The sequence below is a fragment of the Oryctolagus cuniculus genome, chromosome 8 (genome assembly GCF_964237555.1).
Source record: "Oryctolagus cuniculus chromosome 8, mOryCun1.1, whole genome shotgun sequence".
Taxonomy (NCBI): Eukaryota; Metazoa; Chordata; class Mammalia; order Lagomorpha; family Leporidae; genus Oryctolagus; species Oryctolagus cuniculus.
In genome coordinates this window covers 19,113,737-19,140,070 of record NC_091439.1, presented here as the reverse complement: position 1 = coordinate 19,140,070, position 26,334 = coordinate 19,113,737, and the positions used below count along the sequence as shown (strand labels likewise).

The window sequence follows — 26,334 nt, the reverse complement described above, 5'->3', positions numbered from 1 at the left end:
ATGGAAAGCCAAAACACTCTGGCAAAAATAAATAAATAAATAAATAAAAATAAATGAAAGATCTCCGTGAGTGAGATCCCAGTGAAAAGAACAGGTCATCAAAGAAGGAGGTACCTTTCTCTGAAGGGAGGAGAGAACTTCCACTTTGAATACGACCCTGTCTAAATATGATCAGAGTTGGTGAACTCAAAAGGCTTCCATAGCCTTGGCAACTCATGACAAGAGCCTAGGGTGATTACTGATGCCATAAACAAGAGTGTCAATTTGTTAAGTCAACAACAGGAGTCACTGTGCACTTACTCCTCATGTAGGGTCTCGGTCCTTAATGTGCTGTACAATGTGATTTAATGCTATAACTAGTACTCAAACAGTATTTTTCACTTTGTGTTTCTATGTGGGTGCAAACTGTTGAAATCTTTACTTAATATATGCTAAACTGATCTTCTGTATATAAAGAGAATTGAAAATGAATCTTGATGTGAATGGAAGGGGGGAGGGAGAGGGAAAGGGGAGGGTTGCGGGTGGGAGGGAAGTTATGGTGAGGGGGAAGCCATTGTACTCCATAAGCTGTACTTTGGAAATTTATATTCATTAAATAAAAGTTAAAAAAAATAGAAGTTACTTTTAGAAAAGATTAAAATCAGTATTAATTAAATATTAAAATTTTAAATTAAAAACAACAACAACAAAAAACAATTGACACTCTAGGCAATACATTTTAGATGTGGTCTTTGGATTGTATAGTTGACCTGCTCAAGACACCTCAAGAGTAAATAGATTTATTTTAAGTTTGGAGAATCTCATGGAAATCAAGACAGGAATCAAAGTTCAGCCTTCAAGAATGGAGGCAATAAAGACTTCCCTTTTGGGGCTGGTGCTGTGAAACAGCGATTAAAGCCATGGCCTGCATTGCTGGCGGCCCATATGGGCACTGGTTCAGGTCCTGGCTGCTCCACTTCCCATCCAGCTCCCTGCTAATGCAGCAGAAGATGGCCCAATTGCCTGGACCCCTACACCTATGTGGAAGACCTGGAAGAAGCTATTGGCTTCTGCCTGGCACAGCTCTGGTCACTGTGGCTATTTGGGGAGTAAATAAGTGGATGGATGATTCATTCTCTCTCCCTCCCTCCCTCTCTCTCTCTCTAACTCTGCCTTTCAAATAAATAAATAATTTCTTTAAAAAAAAGACTTCCCTTTTAACCCATGACCTGTAGAGAACATGAAATCACCACTCCCATCCTTTCAACAAGAAGAATCAGTGAAAAATCCAATAAAATCAGTGACTTCTTGGATCCATGTAGAGGCAACTGCCTCGGAATGTAGAGACAGGTGTGTTCAGAGAGCCAAAAATCTGTTCACCTGGAGCAGAAGCCACTGGAGCTGTGAACCAGTTGTAACATCTAAAGTGGTTGTTCTGAAGAGTTGCCGGAGGCTTATCATAACATGGTGTAGCACTTGATAGGATTTTCTTTTCTTTTTGTGAATATTTGTTTTCATTTGAGGGGAGAAAGACTGAGCTATCTTTCATCTTCTAGTATACTTCCCAAATGCCTGCAATAGTCAGGGATAGGCCAGGCCAAAGCCAGGAGCCTGGAAGTCAATCTGGGTCTTTCAGGTGGATGACAGGGACCCAAGTACTTGAGCTGTCACCTGCTTCCTCCCAGGGTGCACATTAGCAGGAAGCTGGAATTCGAAATGGAGGCCAAACTTGAAGCAAGGCAGTCAGATGTGAGAGTCAGGCATCCTAAGCAGTGGCTTAACTGCTAGCCAAACACCTGCCCCCTTGCTGCTTTTGATACTCCACATTTTATACCATACCTTGGTACTGATCAGTATTGGGCTTTGAATATCCTAAAGGACCTGAATTTTACAGGTCCTGGAGCTTAGGTTCCTATAGGAGGGATTCAGGAAATTATAGAAGCATTCTAAAACAATAAGCCGCAAACAAAAGCCATTATGAAGTATAAGGCCACTCCAGGCTATTCTGTCTTGCAGAGATAATGCCTAATACCCACTAAAAAGTAGGGAAAGGTAAGAATTCACTCCAGTTAGAGTCAACTTCTTGATCATGTGTTAGGCTTCCCCAGCATCAAACCCTATCATATGGTATCTGACAATTTGAATTTTTAGCTCAAAACAAGAAGTTTTAAGTTCAGCCTTAATAATTTGCTAGGTGTGTATAGTGTGTCTTAAAATAGGAACAGAAGATGCTTCACTATTGCCAGGGTTTGAACATGTCCCAGGCAGCTCCCAAATGCTTGCAAATGTTTAAACCCCAAGGTTGTAAGTTCATAGCATTGAAAGGGTGGGAGCTTAATCCAATCATGGTATATAGGAGGTGGGCATGGTGGGAGGCCCCTAAATCACTGGCAGCATGCCCTGGAAGTTCTTTATATGTGTGTGTATATATATATATATATAAACACACACACACACACATATATGTGCGTGTGTGTATATATATGTGTGTATATATATGATATATGATATATATCATATATAATATTATATGTGTATTATATATTATATATGTATTATATATAATATATATTATATATTTATGTGTATATATACACACATATATAAATATTATATAAATATATATTATTATATAAAAATATGTTACTTATTTGAAAGGCAGAGTTACAGAGAGGCAGAGGCAGAGAGAAAGAGGTCTTCTATCTGCTGGTTCACTCCCCAATTGGCTGCAATGGCTGGGCTTGGGCCAAGCAGAAGCCAAGAGCCCAGCACTCCATTCAGGTCTCTCACATGGTGCAGGGTCCCAGGTAGCTGGACCGTCTTCTGCTGCTTTCCCAGATGCATTAACAGGGAGCTGGATTAGATGTGAAGGAGCCAGGACTTGAACAGAGTTGCAGGTAGCAACTTAGCCTGCTGAGCCACAGCGTTGGCTCTGATGAGTTTCTTTCTAACAACTGTTGTTCTAGGGCCCCAGTTAAGAAGTATGCCATGGTGACAGCTCCCTAGAGTCTCTCCTCTGAACTTAGATAATTTCTGGGGCTGTGAAGGTTTTGCATGTTAATATTGTGTTGGTAATAATGTATGGTTCCTTTTAAATGACTTTTGATCATACCAGTAACATGTCACGTAAAATGGATATCATTGTCCAGGCAGAATTGTACAGCAAGGACTAACTTTCATAGGATAGGTAAGGTGGCCAACTCTGCTCCAGCCTCTCCTGGGGTGAAGAAATCAGCTGTAACTAAACCCTGGCTATGCCTGGTTATGGAGGTATGACAGACTGTTAACATGCACTGTGTTTTAGTCTTGGTTGTTATGAGCCTTTTGTTTATTTGTTTGAGGGTATGGGATGCAATTTGTGGAGTATCTCATTGTAGATATCTATGAATAGAGAAGGGGTTTCCTTATAAAAGAACACCTGTGGATTCAAGTTTCCTTACTTTGAGATCCACACAGAGGAGAGTGCTTAATAAAGTTCACAGAAGATAGAATTAAAATTTACTTTCGTGCAAAAAATCTTAGATTCCACGCATGGTTTTGTTTTGGTAATATACCTTGTCCATGAACTTTTTGAAGACCTCGTGTATACTTTGAACGTTTCCTTGGCAGATTCGTAGCTCTTCGTCTCATATCTGTATTGCCCCTTCCCCATTTACCACACATACTCAAAAGGGGTTTTTTTTTCCCTTCCTCTTATTTCAGAACTAAAGAGAGAGAAATTCATATAAGTATTGTATTAGTTCAAATTGGTTCCATACTCTGCCTTAGAGGGCTTTTTGTTTGTTTCTTCTTGCCTAAGCTCTTTAGATATTCTTTGTGAGCTTTGAGTGATTGATGATATGTGGATGTCTTCAGTTTATGTTAGTTTTTGTAAAATAACATTTTGACAGCTTATAAATTCTTACTGTAAAAAATTTACATGTTCTTACTATAAAAATAAGTGAATAAAAGGGATCTAGAATATAAAAATCACATGTATCTTCCAACTTAGCTCTAACATTTTGTATATAACCTTCCAATCTTTCTTCCCCTAAATATAGATATGCAGTATATATTGGGATCACTAATATATACACAGTTTGCAGTCAGTTTCAACTTTCAAATAGTAAACATAACCAAAAATAAGTGTCAGGAAATCAAAGATTTTATCAATTTCCTTTTCCTGTTCTTTTGTGCTTTACCCTTGTTTTAGTTCCATTTAACCCTGTTGCAACCAGTTCCTTGCTTTTGGGACTTTCAGACCACCTAAACCATGCAGTTTTTGATAGGCTACTAAACATTTCTAAATCACACAGCTGATAAACATGAAGAAATTATTCCATCTGGGACTAATAATTAATATTATCATAATAGTAGTGACAGATTCAAACAACTTGGAGTTATAACATATTGTGTGTACTCATTCAGATGTTAGCCACACATGCTCAAATATCCAAATTTGGCGCCTTAGGCGGAGGAGACGGATTCAGGCTGAGATGGAGGCTTCAGCTTCTTACAGAGTCTTTTTTTCTCAAGGGAATTCTGCCTTCTCTGGTCTTTATATTACCTGTTTTCTCCTTGGGTTTCATCCACCTCCATGGAATATAGCCTGACAGGTCTTGTCTGTGATGATACCTATGGTGACAAACATTGAAACAGTACTTACTGATGTGTATGCATGGGGACACATGGGCAAATGTCTGCACACATGAATGTGTGTGTGCACATGCGTGTGGATGCATGTGTGCTGTTTTGACTGGAAAGTGACAGAAGAGGCTTCTGAAACGCAGGATGTGGGCCATAGTTACATGGGTTTAGCACGTATGAAAAGCATATATGTGAACTTGACTGTTTAATGTTCTCTCTCAACTTTTAAGCACAACAGTACTTGATCCACCCTCCTTGTAGACTGTCAGTGCTTTAAGCTGGAGACTGAGTTGGGGTCTATTAAGTTTAACAGACTTCAGGCTAGCCACTATCTCAGGAATCCTCTAATCTGCCCAGTTCCTGGACTGTTCTGTAAAATACTAATCCCCAGATACGTTCTCCATGAAAGAAGGTTTACGGTCAAATACATTTAGGAAATACTATACAATGTAGGCCCCTTTGAAAGATGCACAATACATATTGAAATAATAAAGGCTCTGAGAAGCCCTGCAGCAAAGAAACATGTTTATCGCAACATGTTCTAAACTAACTACTATGAAACCCTTTTAATGAATACTTATTAGCGCCTGTTTAGAATAATCAGTTTTCTTTGAGAGAGAAGCTTGGTTAAGGCCTGGTCCACCAGAGGCCCTTCGTATCATACTCCCTGCTGGGTTTATTGGGGATGAGGTCACTTAGTAAGGTATTTTCACTCTGTCCCTCTCACAATTCTCACAATTCAGGTTCACTCTCATGGTGCGCTTGTTTTTTTTTTTTTTTCTTTTAAATATTTAAAATATTGGAACAACACAGCCTGCTATGATTTCATTTACAAAATGATGTTTTATGACAGACTGTGCAAGCTGGAACAAGACCATACAAGTCAGTACTGAGTTTCAGTGTTCATGAGAAGTGAGGTATCTGATAAAATGTAATGACAAAGAGTGAGTATGAGGGTTTTTAGAATTCTAAAACACTTAATAAATTCAGTTAGTTACTCCCATTCTCTAATTTGAAGTATAACTTATTTTTAAGAAATTTGTTCAACTTCAGTTAGACTGCTGAACTAAGCCATAATTCCATTTGAACCCAATGGTAGATACTGTCACTTAAATTAAGTTTTACTATGTCGGTTCTTAAGGTTATAGTTGTTAAAATGATATAATTATTGATTCTGAGAGAAAAAAGTAAAAATGTTATAAATTATAGGAAAGTATTAATATAGTATGCTTATAGCATAATTCTTTTTTTTTCTATAAGAGGCAGACTTGATTATTTATTTTTTAAGGACTTATTTATTTATTTGACAAGTAGAGTTATAGAGAGGCATAGGCAGAGAGAGGGGGAGAGGGAAAGAGAGAGGTCTTTTATCCTCTGGTTTACTCCCCAAATGGCCACAAAGGCTGGAGCTGCGCTGATCCGAAGCCAGGAGCCAGGAGCTTCTTCCAGGTCTACCACCTGGGTATAGGAGCCCAGGGACTTGGGCCATCTTCTCCCGTTTTCCCAGGCCATAGCAGAGAGCTGGATCAGAAGAAGAGCACCAGGACTGGAACTGGCCCCCATGTGGGATGCCGGCACTGCAGGTGGCGGCTTTACCCACTGTGCCACAGCACTAGCACCCATAATTCATTTTTAAAAGATCTTTTGTTTGAAAGGCAGAGTGACAGAGAGGAAAGAGATAGACAGAAATAGGTCTTCCATCCACTGGTTCACTCCCCAAATGACCACAACAGCCGGGACTGGACCAGGCTGAAGCCACAGCCATGAACTCTCTGGGGGCAGGGGCTCAGTGAGCTGGACTACCTCTCAGGATGTGCATTCGCGGGAAGCTGGGTGGGAAGCAGAGCAGCCAGGACTGCAGCGCTGATGTTGGATGCCAGCATCATAGGAGGCTGCTTAGCTCCCTGCACCACAATGCCAGGCAACCCGTGATTTCTTTTGAAAGACCTTATTTTATACGTTATTTGTTTATCCACTGTCACGTAGTTTGCGAAGAAAATTTTAAAATATTATCTAAAAATAATCTTTCATAATTCTATTTATTTTCTTTTCTCAAAACAATACAAACTCTGCTATAGTTGGGATATTAGTTTGAATGTCTCCCCAAAGTCCCACCACCTCCCAGGACAGCACTGTAGGGAGGTGGTGGAACCTATAGGAGGTGGAGCCTAGTGGGAGGGCCTTAGGTCGCTAGCAGAGTGTCCTCACAAAGTAGCCTTCACTTGCCCTTTTTGCCCTTGTGAGTTTAGGAGAGACTCGCTGAGGAAGGCGCTCTCTGCTTCCTGTCACACCACATGGCCCTCTTTCCCACTCACTCTGCCATGACCACTGCCCTCATCAGAGAGGCCAAGCCAGTGCAGCCACTCAGTTTTGGACTGGAACCTGCAAAACTGACCTAAACATTTTCCCTTTGTAGAGTCAGTTTTCCCTGGCATTTTGTTGTAGGAATGAAAAGCTAAGTAATACAACAGCTGAGTTTTCGTTAAGTAAAACCACCATTTTTGCGAGAATGGATAAAGGTGAGAGCATGCGAGTATCAGCAACTAGTGCCTGACGTGGGGTGGACTGAGGAGTTAGGCAAGCTACCTTTCTTTCTCCTCCTTCATTCTTTTTTTTTTGTTTTTTTTTTTTTTCTTGACAGGCAGAGTGGACAGTGAGAGAGAGAGACAGAGAGAAAGGTCTTCCTTTGCCGTTGGTTCACCCTCCAATGGCCACAGCGGCCAGCGCGCTTCGGCCAGCGCACCGCGCTGATCCGATGGCAGGAGCCAGGTACTTCTCCTGGTCTCCCATGGGGTGCAGGGCCCAAGCACTTGGGCCATCCTCCACTGCACTCCCTGGCCACAGCAGAGAGCTGGCCTGGAAGGGGGGCAACCGGGACAGAATCCGGCACCCTGACTGGGACTAGAACCCAGTGTGCCGGCGCCGCAAGGCAGAGGATTAGCCTACTGAGCCGCGGCACGGGCCTCCTTCATTCTTTTTTTCCATATTAAAAAAAAAAAAAACTCATCTGGATTTTTCCAGGAAACCTTCAGCTCCACAAGGAAAAGCAACTGAGTCTGCAAACATCAGCCTGATCCTTTTCCTGAGGCAAAGGTGCTTGTGTTTCAGATCCCACCATTTGCAGGACAGAAACCCCTAATGTAGAAACACAGATAAGTAATTGCAAATAGCATTAGTCTCAAACACAGCATGTCGTGTGTCAACCTCACTTTATAAGACTTTAACCCCTGGAGCAGTACCCCCTTGTAATCAAAGATCAGTTGCATCAGAACCACCTAATCACATAAAAATGCAGATTCCCAAGCTTTGCCTGGGACCCACAGTCTCTAGTTGGGGCTGAGGGATCTGTATGTTTAATGTGGATCCATCAGGCCTGATTAAATCACCTAGGGAGAGTCTTTTTCTCCATACTGAGAATGAATCCATGTGCGGAGTTGTGATCCAGCCTTCTGAGGGCTGGGGCGGGGTTTGCGGGGGGAACATCTGTGTTTACAAAGAATTCACAGGTTACTTGAGAGGGCACTGAAGGTTGAGAACTCCTGCTCTGAGAGGTGTCGAAAGAAGCAATGAGCATTGAAAGAATGATTTCATTTTGATTTGTCTGTGAATTGTTTGTCCATCTGGAGAAGTAAGATTGGGCAAACACATTAACCAGATTTGGAGTAATTATTAGTGAAGAATGGGGGAATCATGTGAATAGAAGTTTGAATGCCATGACTTCCTGGCATAAAAAAAGGCTCCACATAGCATTTCCATGACATTGATCTGAACCCTGGCTGCTCTTTAGAATCCTCCAAGATTAAGGTTTTAAAAAAATACCAAAGCCTGGGCCCTCCTCCAGACCGATTAAATCAGAATCTATGAGGTTGGGCCCTGGATCTGCTTATGTTTAACAGCCAGCAGGGTGACTGAGTGTCAGCCAGCCCGAGCGCACCATTGCCCCATAACATGTGAGAAGCTATTGAGTCACCTGCTATTGTTGACATCACAAGTAGGTCACGTTCTCTTCTAGACTCTTGGAACCTAGGACATTGGTGGCAACTCTCCTCTTCTTATTCCCACTTTTTCAAACACCGTCTTTAGGATTCACTGCTTCATTTGTGATAACAGTGATACATAAATGATTTTGCCACCTGCTCACCAAAATTACAAAGCAGGATAATTCTCAGAGCAAAGGTCAGATAGTTAAACACGGTACATATTTGTGAGCTAAAAGTTGGGTGGGCGTTGGGGGGATGACAGCAGCATTTGGAATTTAGTGTTCCGTTGCTTGGCAACCATATCTAAGACAGTTAAGCTTCTGCACTCTGAACTGTGGGAGTTAGGAAGTTGGGTGAGCCCAGTCAATTACTTCCTGCTGCTAGCAGGAAATTAATTCCTCATTATGCAGAGGCCTTGAAAAGTTGTCAGTCAGAGCAGGCTATCCATAGCCATGTCACATTTCTTCTACTTGACTCCACAAATTCTTCTGCCCTTTAGCCCTCTTTCCTCTCAGGAGTTCAATATGATCCGACACGGGGCCGGGGCATCTTGGCAGGATGAGACTCGATGGTCAGACTCCTCTGTGACAACGTACACAGGCAGCTACCGGGAGAAACATCTGGAAAAGTCCACGTGCAGCCGGTTTTCTTTCAGAGCACTACAGAATGGGCCTGAGTGCAAACAGTAAGATTTCTTTGTGTTTTGCACCTGGATATGTCACTACAAACGGAAAGAGTGCAGTTAGAAGGACGAGGGTATTGTCGACCTTGAGAGAAACCATAGATCTTCGCACTATTTTCATGTATAAATGTCCGTGGGAAGAAGATTTTAATGTCAGCAGCTGAAATTATGATTCTCTTCTCTACTTGGGACTGCTACTCATACATGTAACTCCCCTCCTCGGCAAGGCTGTAGACATGACTGTTTGACTAAATGGCGGATAGCTTGTACTTTCTCTTCAGTACAAAGGTCTTCCCAGCAAAGAGGGGTTCTTGAGAATTGCATTTGGGTTCTTGTACAGTTTTCTCACTTTCAGGAGCTGACAAAAAGCTCCCTTTGAGCAGGGAGAAAATCAGTGAAACTCTTCCCCACCTGTGATTGGCGGTGCTTGCAAGTGTTGAGGGCCCAACAGATATTTACTGAGTGCTTACTGGAAGCCAGACCCTCTCCTGAGTTCACAGTAAAAAAAAAATAATAATAATTTCAGGGTGATGCAGTCACTGTGACTGTAGAAATCAAGGAGGGAGATGGTACCAGTGTCTGGCAGAGGCGGAATACTGTCATTCTGGGGGGATCTCAGAACAGGTTTCCTCTGGGCTGGCTTGGGAAGCAGGTGAAGTGGGGACTAGTAGAGTGCGATGTGGGGAGGAAAGTGTACACAGTGGCCAGGAAGCATTAACCCCACACACCATCAGGACAGCGCAAGTGGCTCCTTGGGTCTGAGACAGAATTGTAAGTGGGAATATGAAGAAATATGTGGATGTGTTGAAACCTGTCCTCCATATAAATTAATAATTAATTTGAATTCTAGAAACCTATTTGAAAATCAGTTGGATTACTGGCTCTAACTTCAGATGTGAGGACTAACGCATGTACTACTCCAATAAATACGGTATTGCCTTGCCATTCTTTCCAGATCGGCAAAGTGCTTAATTAAAGCTGATGTATCTCAGAAGTACTCTCCAGTCGGGCACCTTGTCTGGTTTATTCTCGCAAACTATAGCCTCTGCATTTTTAATAGCTTTCAAGTACGTTGACGCTTCAATTAGCTTTGGCAGTCCCTTTGCTAATTCTGTGATATTCAAGGCAACTCTGGACTAGATAGGGGGTCTTCCAGCCCTACTGGGGGCCTGTTTGAATAAAGACAGTGTTTGAAAGCTGGAATCCAAACAGACCTATTCACCAGAGTAGAACAAGAAAGATACTTAATAACCCTAAAAAATGCGGAAATATTACCTCTGGTAAAATGTACAGAATTTAGAATTTGTTTCCTATTCACAGTTTTTTTAAATAATTCAATTACATGAATTATTTCAACCAGGGTGCCCTGTTGCTATGGGGTATAGGTTCCCCAGCTGTGTTTATTTCAGGTTCTGCCTCCGCTTAAGAATTCAAAGTAGAAAAAAACAAATGGTGGCCAGCGCCGCAGCTCACTAGGCTAATCCTCCACCTGCAGTGCCAGCACCCCAGGTTCTAGTCCCGGTTGGGGCTCCAGATTATCCAGGTTGCTCCTCTTCCAGTCCAGCTCTCTGCTGTGGCCCAGGAGGGCAGTGGAGGATGGCCCAAGTGCTTGGGCCCTACACCTGCATAGGAGACCAGGAGGAAGCACCTGGCTCCTGGCTTCGGATTGGTGCAGCGCGCCGGCCATAGCGGCCATTTGGGGGCTGAACCAATGGAAAAGGAAGACCTTTCTCTCTGTCTCTCTCTCTCTGTAACTCTGCCTGTCAAAAAAAAAAAAAAAAAAAAAGAAAAAAAAAAGAAAAAAAAAAGAAACAAATGGGGAGGACTCAGGGGAAGGGGAACTTTCACACACTGTTGATGGGAATGTAAATTACTGTAGTCCTTTTGGAAAACCAGACGGAGTTTGCTCAAAAAACTAGAAACAGAACTGCCATACGATCTAGCAATCCCACTATGGGCAAATATCTGAAGGAAGAGGAAGCAGCATGTCAGAGAGAGACCTGTACTCCTGTATTTATTGCAGCACTCTTCTCAACAGCCAGAGCATGGAGTCAACATACGTGCTCCTTTGGTAGATCAATAGGTAAAGAGCGTGTGGTTACATACGCACGATGGAATAATACTCAGCCATAAAAAAGAATACAGTCCTGTTGTTTGCAGCAACACAGATGGGCCTGGAAGACGTTGAATTAAGTAAAACAAGGCAGGCACAGAAAGAAAATGACTGCATGTTCCCTCTTAGGTGTGAAAGCTTGGAAACTTGGTCTCATGGAAGTAGGGAGTAGAATAGTGATTACCAGAGGCTGGAAGTGGGAGGAGGGAGGGGGGAATGGAGGGAAGATGGTTGATGGGCACAGGCTTGCATTGCAGGGGTGGAGTAATTTCTAGTGTTCTGCAGCACTGTGAGGTCACTGATTGAAGACAGTTAATTGTGTGTCTCAAAATAGCTAATAGGATTCTGAATGTTCTCAACAAACGATAAATGTTTAAGGTGATGGATATACTAATTAATCTGATCATTACACATTGTATACATGCACTGAAATGTCACACTGTACCCCAGAAATGTAATTGTATGTGTCAATTACAGATAAACATGCATATTTTAAATTCTCTTTAAAAAAGAATTCAAAGTAGAGACATAGATAAAGTGCAAGAATAGGAGCAGGATTTATTTAAAGCGGTAGAGTCACATTCAGAGGTGAACAGAGGGACCTCAGTTTAGCTGTCCCCTTTATTGGGTGGGTGGCCCCTGATCAAATATGCAAACAGGGTGGAGTTTGGATGGGGTTTAGTGCACGTGGTGTTTTCTGGGAACATTTTGATGGCATCTCCACGTGGAGCTCAGTGTACGTACGTTCATTATGGTGCCTTCTGCACAGTGGGGGAGGCCTGACACTGGGCGTGCTGACTTAGTAAGGAGGGGGATGGAGTCAGGGATACAGGGCCACCTACAGAGAGTGCTGGAACCCCCTCAGCTCCTCTGTTCCTCACTAAGAAGCAAGGGTTATAAATGATGATAAAAGGCAAACTGAGCTCAGTTCGAAAATACTGATTCTGTTCTATGTTTGCTCTTGTTTTCAGTCTTTTTTTCTGGGTTAATTTTAGCCCCAGAAAAAATGTCTTTTTAAGTTCTGAGCAAAGGCTGTTTGATTAGAACTTCTAAGACCATGGAGAACCATTTTTAAATTGCTGAGAAATCAGAATAATCTGAGACACATTATTGGAATAAAACACTAAATGAGTGGTATTTAAAATGTGCTAAGCCATGAAATTGTTAAAGAATAGAAAATAATACTTCTTATTCACCTTTTTTTTTTACCACATTGAGTGAAACCCATATTGTTTGAGATAGAAGAAATTGATAGAAGTCTCGATCACTTGGTTATGAGTCAGTTTTAGTAGCAAATATATAAAACTCAATGTGCAAAAAGAACGCTCCTTAAGAGATTGGAGACTTGTATGGATCAAAGTTTAAACAGTTATAAGGGGCTGGTGCTGTGGCGTAGTGGGTGAAGCCCCTGCCTGCAGTGTCAGCATCCCATATGGGTGCTGATTGGAGTCCTGGCTACTCCACTTCCGATCCAGCTCTCTGCTATGGCCTGGGAAAGCCATAGAAGGTGACACAGGTCTGTAGGCCCCTGCACCTATGTGGGGGACCTGGAGGAAGCTCCAGGAGCCTGGCTTTGGATTGTCCCAGCTCCAGCCATTGTGGCCATTGGGATTGAGCCAGTGGATAGAAGACACTCTCTCTCCCTCTCTCTCTCTCTCTCTCCCTCTCTCTCTCTCTCTGCCTCTGTGTAGCTCTACATTTCAAATAAGTAAATCTTTAAAAAAAAAAATTATGAAATATCAGTATCAATCTAAGTTTTCTGCCAAGGTTAAGATAATGGAAGACTTGCATTCTGGAAGTCTTAAGGTGAGCATATGATTCAAGTATGAATTTTTAAAGCTTGATGTTTTATTTATTCATTTATTCACTAAATATTTGTTAAGTTTTACTACGTATGAGGTCTTAGCCAAAATGCAGGCGCCACATCAGGAATCAAAACCTGTATGATTGCTGTTTTCAGGGAGCTTATAGCCTGGCGAGGGAACAATAACCAGGAAAACATAAACCACTTGCCTGTGAAGGCAAGAAAAAGGGCTTTGTGAAAACGAAGGGTTGGGGGCCAGCGCCAGCGCCAGCGCCCTGGCTCACTTGACTAATCTTCCGCCTGCGGTGCCATTATCCCATATGGGCACCGGGTTCTAGTCCAGGTTGCTCCTCTTCCAGTCCAGCTCTCTGCTGTGGCCCGGGAGTGCAGTGTAGGATGGTCCAAGTGCTTGGGCTCCTGCATCCGAGTGGAAGACTAGGAGGAAGCACCTGGCTCCTGGCAGCGCTGGCTGTGGCGGCCATTTGGGGAGTGAACGAACGGAAGGAAGACCTTTCTCTCTGTCTGTCTCTCTCACTGTCTACAACTCTACCTGTCAAAAAAAAAAAAAACAACTTAAAAAAAAGAAAACAAAAGGTGGTAATGTCCCGCAAAACTCAACACAGTCTGACCTTATGCTCCAGAAATCATGCTCCTAGGTATTTACCTGACTGTCTGGAAAATTCATATCCACATAAAAACCTACATTTGAATATTTTTCTCAGCTTTGTTCATGATTGCCATAAATTGGAGGAAACCAAGATGTGTTTCTCAACAGGGAAATGAATAAATAAACCGTGGTAAACCACACAATGGAATATTAATTCAGTGATAAAAAGGAAAGAGATCTCAAGCCATGAGAAGACACGGATAAGGGTTAGGTCTTTATTCCGAAGTGAAAGAAACTCCATGATTCCACTTATAGGACATTCCAGAAAAGCAAAACTAAGCAAGGAAATAGATCAGTGGTTTCCAAGGTATAAGGGAGAATTGAGCAGGAGAAGCACAGTGATTGCTTTAGGACAAGAGATTATTTTGTATTATACTGTAATAAAATTAGACATTATATATGTGAATATAGGACATTAAGTAGTTGTCAAAAGCCATATTAGGAGCCCATGTTGTGGCAAAGTGAGTTAAGCCACTGCCTGAAATGCCAGCATCCCATATGAAATTCAGTTTGAGTCTTGGCTGTTCCACTTCTGATCCAGCTCCCTCTGACTGCACCTGGGAGGGCAGCAGAAGATGCTCCAAGTACTTGAGCCCCTGCCACCCATGTGTGAGAACTTGATGGCGTTCTGGGCTCCTGGTTTCAGCCTGGCCCAGCCGTGGCCGTTCTGGCCACTTGGGGAGTGAACCAGCAGATGGAAGGTCTCTTTCTCTCCATCTGTCTCTGTAACTCTGCCTTTCAAATAAATAAATAAATCTTTAAAAAATAAAACCCACACTACTTTACAGCACAAAGAAGACACCTTAATATATGCAATTTTAAAATAATTATTTAGGAATCGTGGAGATCCCAGGATAGAATTGTAAGACAAGGAAATCTAAATATACTACAAATATGAAACCTCACTGAAGGGGTGCAGAAATAAGTGCTGATCTGAGGAACTTAGGAAATGAGTTGATTTTGCAAGACTTAAAGGGGTTAGGGAATTGTTCTTAGGCACTGCACAGTGGCTGAGAAAGTTGTTTCCCATGGGTTCCTTGGAGTTATGGCCAATCCTAAGACTGGGGCAGGAAATATACCAGAAGAACCTGGAATATTTTACAGTACCAAGAAATAAAAAATTGCTAAAACAGACCAGCACTGTGGTGTAATGGATAAAGCCACCATCTGTGGCACCAGGATTCCATATGGGCACCAGTCTGAGTCCTGGCTGCTCTATTTCTGATTCAGCTCTCTGTTAATGCATCTGGAAAAGTAGCAGAGGATGGCCCAATTCCTTGGGCTCTTGCACCCATATGGGAGACCCAGAAGTTCCTGGCTCTAGGCTTTGGCCTGGCTGAGGCCTGGCCGTTGTAGCCATTTGAAGAGTGAACCAGCAGATGGAAGACCTTTTGCTATCTCTGTCTCTGCCTCTCTCTCTAACTCTGCCTTTCAAATAAATAAATAAATCTTTTTAAAAACCTAAAAATTGCTAAAACAAAGCAAAGCAACACAAAGATAGATCCACTTTAATGAGTTCCCAGTTGCCACAACAGAAATTTCAGCAAAACAAAACTCATGGCATTGTACTATAATCCAACATGTAAAATATTCAGGAGTTCATACTGGCATGAAAAAAGTTCATACATTAATATAAGAGGACAAAACTCCATGAAGAATTCCAGAAAATTATGTAGTTGCTTCATATATGTTATCTGACAAATATTATCAAGCTAGAAACCAATGATAAAAATTAAACAATACATTATCCAAATGTTTAGAAAGTATTCTTTTTCTTATCCATTTTAAATGTACAAAAATTTTCTGGTAGTAATACAAATTCCCTTATGCCCCTCACCTCATTTCCCTATTAACATTTTATATCAGTGTATTTTTTACAACTGATGAACCACACCCAGCTTCCCCTATTTTTTTTTTTCAATCCAACTCCTCTTAGCCCTCCGTCCTCCAGTAATCAACATTCTATGTTCCGATTCAGTTTTTCTTTGCCGTTGTTTATTTTAGCTCCAAAATATAAGGGAGAATATGCAGTATTTTTCTGTGTCTGACTTATCTCACTCAGCACGATGCCTTCCAGTTCCATCCATTTTGCTACGAATGATAAGATTTCATTGTTGTTGTTATAGCTGAATAGTATTTCATTGTTTGTGTATCATTTTCTTTATCCTTTCATCTATGGTGGATACCTCGATAGATTCTATATTTTGGCTATTGTGAACAGTGCTGCTTTAATCATGGTGGACCAGGGATGTCTTTGTTACAATGAGTTCATGTCTTTGGGGTAAATGCCCAGTAGTGGGATTGCTGGATTCTATGGCAGTTCTATTTCTAGTTTTTAAAGAAATCTCCATACTGTTTCCCACAGTGGCTGCATTAGTTCACATCACCACCAACAGTGTATTAGAGTTCCCCTTCTCCACATCCTTGCTGGCATTTGTTACCCTGTGTTTGACAATAGCCATTCTGACTAGGGTGAGGTGACATCTTATTGTGGGTTTGGTTTGCATTTCTCTGATGACTAGTGACATTGAGCATTTTTTCTTGTACCTGTTGTTCATTTGTATTTCTTCTTTTGACAACTGTATTCTGTCCTTTGCCCATTTCTTAACTGAATTGGTTTTTTTGTTATTGTTGAGTTTTTTCAGTAGATGATATATTCTGGCTATAAATCCTTTGTCAGATAAGTGGCTTTCAAATGTGTTCTCCCATTCTGTCAGATGTCTCTTCATTCTATTGGCTGTTTCCTTTGCTGTGCCAAAAATTCTGAGTTTGACATATTCCTATTCCTCTAGTTTTTTGTTGTTGTTGTTGCTTGTGCTTCTGGGGTCCTAACCAAGAAGTCATCACTATACTGCTGTGTTTTCTTCTAGCAGCTTCGTAGTTTCAGGTCTTGCATTTAGGGATTTGCTCCATCTCGAGTTGACTTTTGTATATGGTGACAGTAAGGATCTAATTTCATTCTTCTATACATAGACAGTTTTGCCAGCACCATTTATTCAAAAGGCTATTTTTTCTCCAACTTTTCTTCTTGATGCCCTTGTCAAAAGCCAGTTGGCTGTATGTACATGTGTTAATTTCTAAACTCTACATTCTGTTCCGCTGATCTGTGTCAGCTTTTATGCCATTACCATGCTGTTTTTTGTTTGTTTGTTTGTTTGTTTGTTTGTTTTTTGACAGGCAGATTTAGTCAGTGAGAGAGAGAGAGAGAAAGGTCTTCCTTCTGTTGGTTCACCCCACAAATGGCCACTAGAGCCAGTGTGCTGCGCTGATCCGAAGCCAGGAGCCAGGTGCTTCCTCCTGGTCTCCCATGCGGGTGCAGGGCCCAAGCACTTGGGCCATCCTCCACTGCCTTCCCAGGCCACAGCAGAGAGCTGGGTTGGAAGAGGAGCAGCCAGGACCAGAACCAGCACCCATATGGGATGCTGGCACCTTAGGCCAGGGCATTAACCCACTGTGCCACAGCGCCGGCCCCAGCTGTTGATTTTTTTATATATAGCCTTTATAATTTTGAGGCATGTTATTCCTGTTCCCATTTTGTGAAGGGATGTTGATTCTTATCCAATGCTTTCTCTGCATATATTGAAATTCTCATATGGATTTTGTTTCTGCTGATGTGATTTATGATGTTTATTGATTTTTGAATGTGAACCACTCCTGCATCTCTGAGATAAATTCCACTTGATTGTGATGTATGATCTTTTTGATGAAGTATTGGATTCAGCTTGCTATGTTTAGAGAATTTTTGCATCTATGTTCATCAAGAATATTGGTCTGTAGTTTTCTTTTTGTGTTGTGTCTTTGGTTTTGGTATCATAGTGTTGCTGACTCCATAAAGCGAGTTTGGCAGAGTTATGTCCTATTCAATATTTTGGAATAGCTTGAAAAGTTTTGGAGTTAGTTCATCTTTAAATATTTTTTAGAATTCAATAATAAAGCCATCAGGTTCTGGATTTTTCTTTGATGGGAAACTTTCAGTTACTGCTTCAATCTTGTTACTTATTGTGGGTCTGTTTAGATTTTCTATGTCTTCTTTATTCAATTTTGACAGGTTATTTGTAGCCAGGAATTCATCCATTTCTTCAGGGTTTCCCTATTTGTTAGCATAGTAGTTCTTATGATCCTTTGTATTTCTGTGGTATCAGTTTTAATGCTCCTTTTTCTTTCTAATTTCATTTGAGGTTTTTTTTTTTTCTCCTTTGTTTGTCTAAAGATTCGTCTGTTTTGTTTATCATCTCAAAAAACAGCTTTTCATTTTGTTAATTTTTAAAATTTTTTTAGTTTCAATTTAATTTATTCTGTTTTGATTCTTAGCATATTCTGCCTCTTGCTAACTTAGGGTTTAGTTTATTCTTTTTCTAAGTCCTTGAGCTGCATAATTAGATCATTTATTTTATGTCTTTCTATTTCTTTAATGTAAGCAACACTAGAAACTTCCCTCTTACTACTGCTTTTGCTGTATATCACAGGTTTGGATACATTGTGTTTTCATTTGTTTCAATTTTTTAAAATAATTCTTTTTGATTTCCTCAGTGATCTATTAATCATTAAGTAGCATATTGTTTAATTTTCATGCATTTATTAATTTTCTATTATTCTTTCTATTGTTGATTTCTAGTTTTATGCCTTTGTGATCTGAGAAGATAGAAGGAATTAATTCAGTCTTTAAAAATTTACTTAGACTTGACTTGTGGCCTATTATATGGTCTATCCTTCAAAATGTTCCATGTAGTGATTAAAAAGACGTGTATTCTGTAGCTGTTGCGTGAAATGGTCTGTAAATGTTTGTTAGGTCCACTTCAATTCAGATATGTCTTTGTGGGTTTTCTGTCTGGATGATGTCTCCATTGATGACAATGGAATGTTCAAGTCCCCCACTATTATTGTGCTGAAGTCTATCTCTCCCTTTAGCTCTAATGATATTTACTATATCTAGCTGGGTGGTCTTGTGTTGGGTGCATACACATATATGATAGCTATATCTTCTTGCTGAATTGATCATTTTTTCAATATATAATATCCTCCTTTGTCTCTTTTCATAGTTTATGATTTAAAGTCTGTTTTATCTGATATGAATATAGCTGCTCTGTTCATTTTTGGTTTCCATTTGCATTGCATAGTTTTTTCTAACCCTTCCCTATCCAGCCCTTTCCATTTAAAATATCCATCTTTACCTGTGAAGTGAATTTCTTGTAGATAGCATACAGTGGATCTTGTTTTTTTATCTGTTCAGCCAACCTATATCTTGTGACTGGAGAATTTAATCCATTAACCTTCAAAGTTAATATTGATAGATAAGAACTAAATCCTTTTATTTTGATGGTTTTGTCTGCTCTATTGATGAATTTAATAGTGCATGTGTTTTCTTGACACTTAATGTTAATTTAGGACTCCTTTCAGGATTTTTTGGAAGGCTGGCCTGGTGGTGATGAATACTGTCGGTTTTTGCTTGTCTGGGAAATACTTAATGTCTTCTTCATTCCTAAATGATAGTTTCACTGGATATAGCAATTTTGGTTAGAAGTTTTTTCCTTTCAAGACCTTGACTATTTTATCCTACTCTTTTCTGGCCTGTACGATTTCTGATAAGAAGTCTGCAATTGGTTTTCCTTCTCATGTAGCTTGACATTTTTCTCATAATTTCTTTAGGATTTTCTCCTGTCCTTAACTTTTTTTTTCTTTCTTTTTTTTTTCTTTTTTGACAGGCAGAGTGGACAGTGAGAGAGAGAGACAGAGAGAAAGGTCTTCCTTTGCCGTTGGTTCACCCTCCAATGGCCGCCAGGGCCGGCGTGCTGCGGCCGGCGCACCGCGCTGATCCAAAGCCAGGAGCCAGGTGCTTATCCTGGTCTCCCATGGGGTGCAGGGCCCAAGCACTTGGGCCATCCTCCACTGCACTCCATGGCCACAGCAGAGAGCTGGCCTGGAAGAGGGCAACCGGGACAGAATCCGGCGCCCCAACCAGGACTAGAACCTGGTGTGCTGGCGCCGCAAGGTGGAGGATTAGCCTATTGAGCCACGGCGCCAGCCTCCTGTCCTTAACTTTTGACAGTGTGACTGTGCCTTGGAGAAGGTCTTTTTTGTATGAGTCTGGTTGGCATTATTTGAGCTTTGTTTATCTGGATATCCGTATCTTTTTCAAAGCTTGGAAAGTTTTGAGCTATTATTTCATCCAGTGGGCTCTCAACGCCTTTCCCCTTCTGTTCTTCAGGTATCCCTATACACAAATATTTGTTTGTTTTAATGGTATCCCATATGTCCCACTGTCTTTCTTCATTGCTTTTAATTCTTTTCTCCTTATTTTTGTCTGAGTTATTTCCAAAGTCTTGTCTTGCAGATGAGAAATTTTTTCTTTCGCATGGTCAATTTTCTGTTGAGGCTCTGAGCTGTATTTTTTAAATTTCATTGATTTAAGTTTTCAGCTCTAAAATTTCTATTTAGTTCTTTTTAATAATTTATCTTTATTGAATTTCTCATACATGTCATTTATTGTTTTCCTCATTTCTTTACACTGTCTATCTGTATTCTCTTGCTTCTCATTTCATTTCCTTAGGGTAATTATTTTGACTTCTTCTGTCAGGCATTTCACAGATTTCCTTCTGATCAGGATCTATTTCTGGAGAACTGTTGTGTTCTTTTGCTTCTTCATGTTTCCCTACATGTACATCTAGCATAATGGTCCTTTTTTTGTGTAATAGGTTTTGTTGAAAAAGACTTTTTTGTTTAGATGGAATGTGTGGAGTGTCACTTGGATTGTTGATCTGGCTTTTGTTCTTGGTGATCCCAGAAATGTAGCTTCAGTGATTTCATCAGTGGTAATTGGTGTCTACAGTGCCTACGAGTGCCACAGTTGTCTAGTCTGTAGCAATTTTTAGAGATAGTAGTATGACTTTGAGAGTGGATGTGAGCTTCCAAATAGCTATGTCTTTAATCCCCCAAAGAGCTGGGTGTCAGTCACATTAGGGTTTGTGATGACTGTAGCCAAGTTTTGGTGTTGTGGGACACAGAGAGTGCTGTTGGAAAGGTGGGTGTATCAGTGGATACAGAGTTTCTCTTTTGGATGATGGAATGTTCTGGGTATAGTAGTGATGGTTGTGTAATATTGTGAATATAGTTAATGTGACCAAATTGCCTGCTTATGATAGTTTTGGGTAATATACATTTTACTCCAATAAAAAGAACTTGTGAAGAGGAAGGATATTAGAATGCACAGACAGGAACTCTGTGTATCTGTCCCTGTTATATCTCACATACTCACCCCTTAAAAATTATCAAAATCAGTTTTTCAAATGTCTAGAAATTAACCAAAGGCATGCAACAATATAAGACGTGAATATTCAAAGAAAACTGAATAACCTTGGTAAGATTAGTGGGGTTGGCGCATTATAACTCAAAAACTCTCCTCACCTTCATTGTCCTTGAGAGTTAATGTTTCCTGCATTTGCTCGATGTTGTAAATTGTCAGTTCTTATTAAAACAAAGGTTCTCAAGCCAATCACAGTGGAAATTATGACTAGGAGGCACTGGTGAATCTGTATGTCTAACAAGTGCTCCACATAATTGTTAGAATCAGAAAACAATGGGAAGTACTGCTTTGGAAGAGGGTAGAAAGTTGTAGCCACATGGCCACCTGATACTATACTTGATGTCACTTCAGGGACTTCTGAGTAGTTACTCTCTTAAGAGATACTGGATGTTATGAGCATATTCCCCATCTTAACCTTGGACTCCTCTGATTGGCTTCATTGTCATTTAGGAGGGATACATACCATGAAAAAAAAATCTGAAAAGCTATGATGACTATACCTGGGCCATACAGTATAGTCCAAAATTGAAGAGTAGTGGTTTTCCTTTCTGAATTTTTATTTATGGAGGCAAATCCCTAAGTGAAAGAGCAACAGCAAGTTGGGTTCTGCTTCTCACATGAAATGACACTGTTTCAGGGCTTTCTAAAAGCTTCAGGACAAATTTGGTGCATTAGCTGGTTATAGCAGCAATAGAAAAGTAACACAGGTAGAATCAAGGAAGACATTTTTAATAATAAAGGAAACATTTTTTTAAATGTAGGAAAGTATAGCATGATACAAAGCTTTCATAAATGTTTAAGTCGAAACAGGACACAAAAAGAAAGTTAGTGCTTGCCAAAAGCAATTTAAAAATTAAATTTTAAAGGTACTACAGACAATGTAGCTAAAATAGGTCAAGTCAGGGAGGGCCTTGTGGCATGGTGAACTGGGCCAACACTTGGGATGCCTGCATCCATTATTGGAGTGCCAGTTCAAGTCACAGCTACTCTGCTTCTGATCCAGCTTCCTACAGTGTGGCTGGTATGCCATGAATGATGGCGAAATTGCTTGCATCCCTGCCACTCATATGGGAGACATGGAGTTCCAGGCTCCTGGCTTTGGCCTGGCCTTGTCCCAGATGTTCCATGTATCTGGGGAATGAACAAGCAGAAGACAGATCTCTCTGCCTCTCCCTCTCTGTCACTCTGCTTTTCAAACAAATAAATCTTTAAACATAAATAAATTTAATAACTCAAATATCTAGTAATGTTATCAAATATTTTTCACATAGAAAACCATAAAACAGTGATATGAGAAAAAAACAATCTAGTAGATAAACTATGTTCATGAATTGGGAGTCTGAATATTGTAAAAATGCCAGTTTCCTCCAAATCAATTTATTCCTTCAATACTATTATCATAGGTGTTTTGTGGAAGTTGATAGTATTATTCTAACATATATATGGAAATAATATGATATAGACAAGACGCTCTTATAAAAGAACAAGAAGGTTGTTCTACACTGTGGCATAGTGGGCTAAGCCTCCACTTGCAGCGCTGGCATCCCATATAGGCACCAGTTCATGTCCTGGCTGTTCCTCTTCTGATCCAACTCTCTGCTGGTAGCCTGAGAAGGCAATGGAAGATGGCCCAAGTGCTTGGGCCACTCATGTGGGAGACCAGGAGGAGGCTCCTGACTCCTGGCCCAGTTCTAGCCATTGCAGCCATTTGGGGAGTGAACTAGCAGATGGAAATCCTCTCTTTCTCTCTCTCTCTCTCTCTCTCTCCCCTCCCCCCCTCCCCCTCTCCATCTCTCTCTCTCTTCTCTCTTCTCTCTCTCTCAGTAGCTCTGTGTCTCAAATAAATGAATAAATCATTTAAAAAAAATGAACAAGAAGGTAGGCTTGTTCTACAGATTACAAGCTTACTATGAAGCCTCAGTAATTAAGGCAGGTTTGTGGTATGGCAAAGATAGACAAATAGCCCAATAGAACAAAGAGCCCAGAAACAGCCCCATGTAGTTATGGATACTTGATTTATGAAAGAGCAGAAGAAGAAAAAAGCTATACTTTTAACTCAAGGTAGATTGATTCAAATAAATTGAAGACCTAGTTGTGACAGTCAAAACAATAATACTATTAGATGACAATAGAGGAAACATCCTGATAATCTTGAAGTTTGCAAAGATTTCTTAAATAGAATCCAAAAAGCACTAACCACAAAGAAATAGTTATATGAATTGGACTACCTTAAAATTAAGTGTTCTGTTCAACAAGATACACCATTAAAAGTATGAAAAGGCAAGCCACAATAAAAGAGATATTTCAACTCAGAGGTTGACAAAGGGCTTATATCTATAAATAAAATACAAATTAAAAACACCATAAGCTTGCTCTGCAAACACTCCAGAAAGGTTAAAAACGTCATCAATACAAAGAGTTTGTGAGGATGTAGAACAATGAGATTTCTCTTATACAGCTGGTGGGAATGTACACTGACATAATTCCTTAGGGAAAAGAGGTTGATGTTACAGATACACTTAGACTTAGAAATTCTACTTCTTTTTTTTTTTTAAGATTTATTTATTTAAGAGGCAGAAGCAGAGACAAAAGAAAGAGAGACTGGTGTTCCATCTGCTGGTTTACTCCCCAAATAGCTGCAATGGCTGGAGCTGAGCCAATCCAAAGCCAAGAGCCAGGAGCTTCTTCCAGATCTCCCAAGTACTTGGGCCACCTCTGCTGCTTCCCCAGGCACATTAATAGGGAGCTGGATAGGAAGTGGAGCAGCAGGGACTTGAACCACAAACTGAAAATAAGATGAAAATGAAATCCTGCAGTCATGTCTTGGTGTCCAAGGGGGTTGGTTCCAGGACCACTTCTTATACAAAATGGTATAGCATTTGTATATAACCTGTGCATATCCTTTTTGTATTTTAAATAGTTTCTAAATTACTTGTAATAATTAACACTGTGAATTTTATATGAATAATTGTATTTTTAGGGAATAATGATAAGAAAAAGTATCTGTACATGTTCAGTACAGATGCCCTTTTTTTCTAACTATTCCTTGGCCTGTAGTTGATTGAAGCCATAAATGTGGAACTCCTGGAATTGGAGGGGGATGATTCTATTTGTCTGCAGCAAAGTGGATAGACACTGGTGTGTTCATACAATTGGGATACTATATAGCAATCAATATGAACCAAGCTGTGGTTACACGTGTAACATCTGCACACACATTGTTAAGCATTTTTAGCCAGACCAAAATATGTATTGTGTAATTCCATTCACACACAAGTCCCAACCACAGTGTCTGATGATCAAAATGTACACAGAAAGGCTGATTTTAAAAATATAAAGAAAACAAAGAGTTTCCCATGTTAGTCAGGAACCTGGCTTGCTGACTACCTGAATCAGAACCATATGCCCAAACCTACTAAAACATAATCATTGGGGTTGGGCACAGAAGTCTGCATTTTAAAAATTAATACTCTCAGATGATTCTATTGTTATTATAGATTAGGAGAACAACGATGTATGATTGCCTCCCAGAGCCTGTCTCAGAGACGGTTAGGGCTGGTTTGCGGTCTGGCTGCATGTTTAATGAAGGCATTTTAGGACTCTCTAGGCTGACATTAATTTTACTCTGCCCCTATCTCACATACATAGTTCCAGGCTCTAAAACAATTGCCACCATCTGTCATTCTCAAGGCGTTGATGCCTTTGTCCATTCCACACAAAATAATCTGTGCTTCCCAACAAACTTGTGCTTTCTCGGAGTGTTATATCTGGAGTCACACAAAAGGGAAACTGAGATAGAAATGTGTTTCAAAGGATAGACACCACATCTGTGAGTCCCCAAGTTCCTCCACTGCTATTAAGTTTTATTTGGAAACCAGCATAATTACTGTAATCTTTCTTATTTCATTCATAACACTTATTTTGAAAACAACTCCCTGGAGAAACACTCATAAAGCTTGTTGAAATAATTATAAACTTAATGTTTGAGCTTTTCATGCACAGAAGTTGAAATGTTACCCTTTTATGGCAAATTAGAGAACAAACAAATTACTGAAGACAATGAAAAAATCCAACTTGAGTTGTTTTAGTGGGATGGTGGGGATATGGTTGAGAGTGTGGAAAGAGGGAAAGAGAAGAAGCAAAATTTAAGAAGCAAAATGAGAAGATAAGCAAAAAAAAAAAAAAAAAAAAAAAAAACCTCCTTTAATTTCATAGGTTGCATGGAATTTAAAAGCCATGAACTAATTTCTTCTACTTGTTTTCTTTAGCTTGTCATCACCAAGAAGTTCTACCAGCAGTCCTGCACTCGGCCTCCCTGGCACCCAGGAGGCTACCAATGTTAAAGGTAAGCTTTTCTGGACATTGCCCTTTTGCCCAGGTTCTGTGTATGTTGCTTTTAGGTTCTTTTTCATCCCAGCATTACTGCAGTATGACTGACAAATAAAACCTATATATATTTAAGTGGGTACAACATGATATTTGATATGAGTATGCAATATAAAATGATTAGGATGATCAAGCTAGTTAACACATCAGTCATCTCATACTTACCTTCTGGGGTGTGTGTGTGTATGTGTGTGTGTGAGAAGTGAGAACACTTGAGGTCTGCTTTCAGGTCTACAATAGATTTTCATTATCCCTAGTTATCACTAGTTACCAGGTCCTACAATAGGTCTCTAGAACTTACTCATCTCATAACTGGAAGCTTACATACCCTGACCAACATTTCCTATTTACCTCACTCCAGTGTCCCTGATCCCCACCATTCTACCCTCTGCATAAATTTGACTCTATCTTTTTTTTTTTTTTTAAAGATTTACTTATTTGAAAGATGGAGTTCAGAGAGAGAGAGATCTTCACTGACTCACTCCCCAAATTGCTGCAATGGCCAGAGCTGAGCTGATCTGAAGCCAGGAGCCAGGAGCCAGGAGCTTTTTCCTGGTCTCCCACATGGGTATAGGGGCCCAAGGACTTGGGCCATCTTCCACTGCTTTCCCAGGCCATAGCAGAGAGCTAGATCGGAAGTGGAGCTGCTGGGACTCGAACTAGCACCCATATGGGATGCCAGCACTACAGGCCAGGGCTTTAACCCACTACGCTACAGTGCCAGCCCCAATAAGTTTGACTTAAAAGAAGATTTATTTATTTATTTTAAAGGCAGAGTTACAGAAAGTGGAGGAGAG

At 40.4% G+C, this 26,334-nt stretch overlaps 1 protein-coding gene and 1 long non-coding RNA gene across 15 annotated transcripts in view; one reads left to right on the top strand and one right to left on the bottom strand.

The window, feature by feature from the left end:
• The window catches only part of C8H4orf51 (chromosome 8 C4orf51 homolog), a 75,474-nt gene that overhangs the window by 5,525 nt on the left and 43,615 nt on the right, over positions 1-26,334 (top strand). For 8 of the 14 annotated variants that reach the window (XR_007909395.2, XR_007909396.2, XR_007909397.2 and 5 more), the window contains exons 1-2: positions 8,897-9,270; positions 25,420-25,496. Coding sequence is in view for 9 of the 14 variants with exons in the window: in XM_051820041.2 (XP_051676001.2) it covers positions 9,038-9,270; positions 25,420-25,496 (310 nt within the window). In the remaining 5 variants the exon portion in view is untranslated. Of the gene's footprint in view, positions 1-8,643; positions 8,782-8,896; positions 9,271-25,419; positions 25,497-26,334 lie in introns of those variants that run through there. The other 6 variants (XM_070047482.1, XM_051820042.2, XM_070047481.1 and 3 more) reach the window with 3 other exon arrangements.
• Positions 551-8,713, bottom strand: LOC138843482 (uncharacterized). Its single transcript, XR_011378235.1, has 2 exons — positions 8,576-8,713; positions 551-4,593 (listed from the first exon to the last, which is right to left on the bottom strand). It is a non-coding gene; the product is annotated as an uncharacterized lncRNA (long non-coding RNA).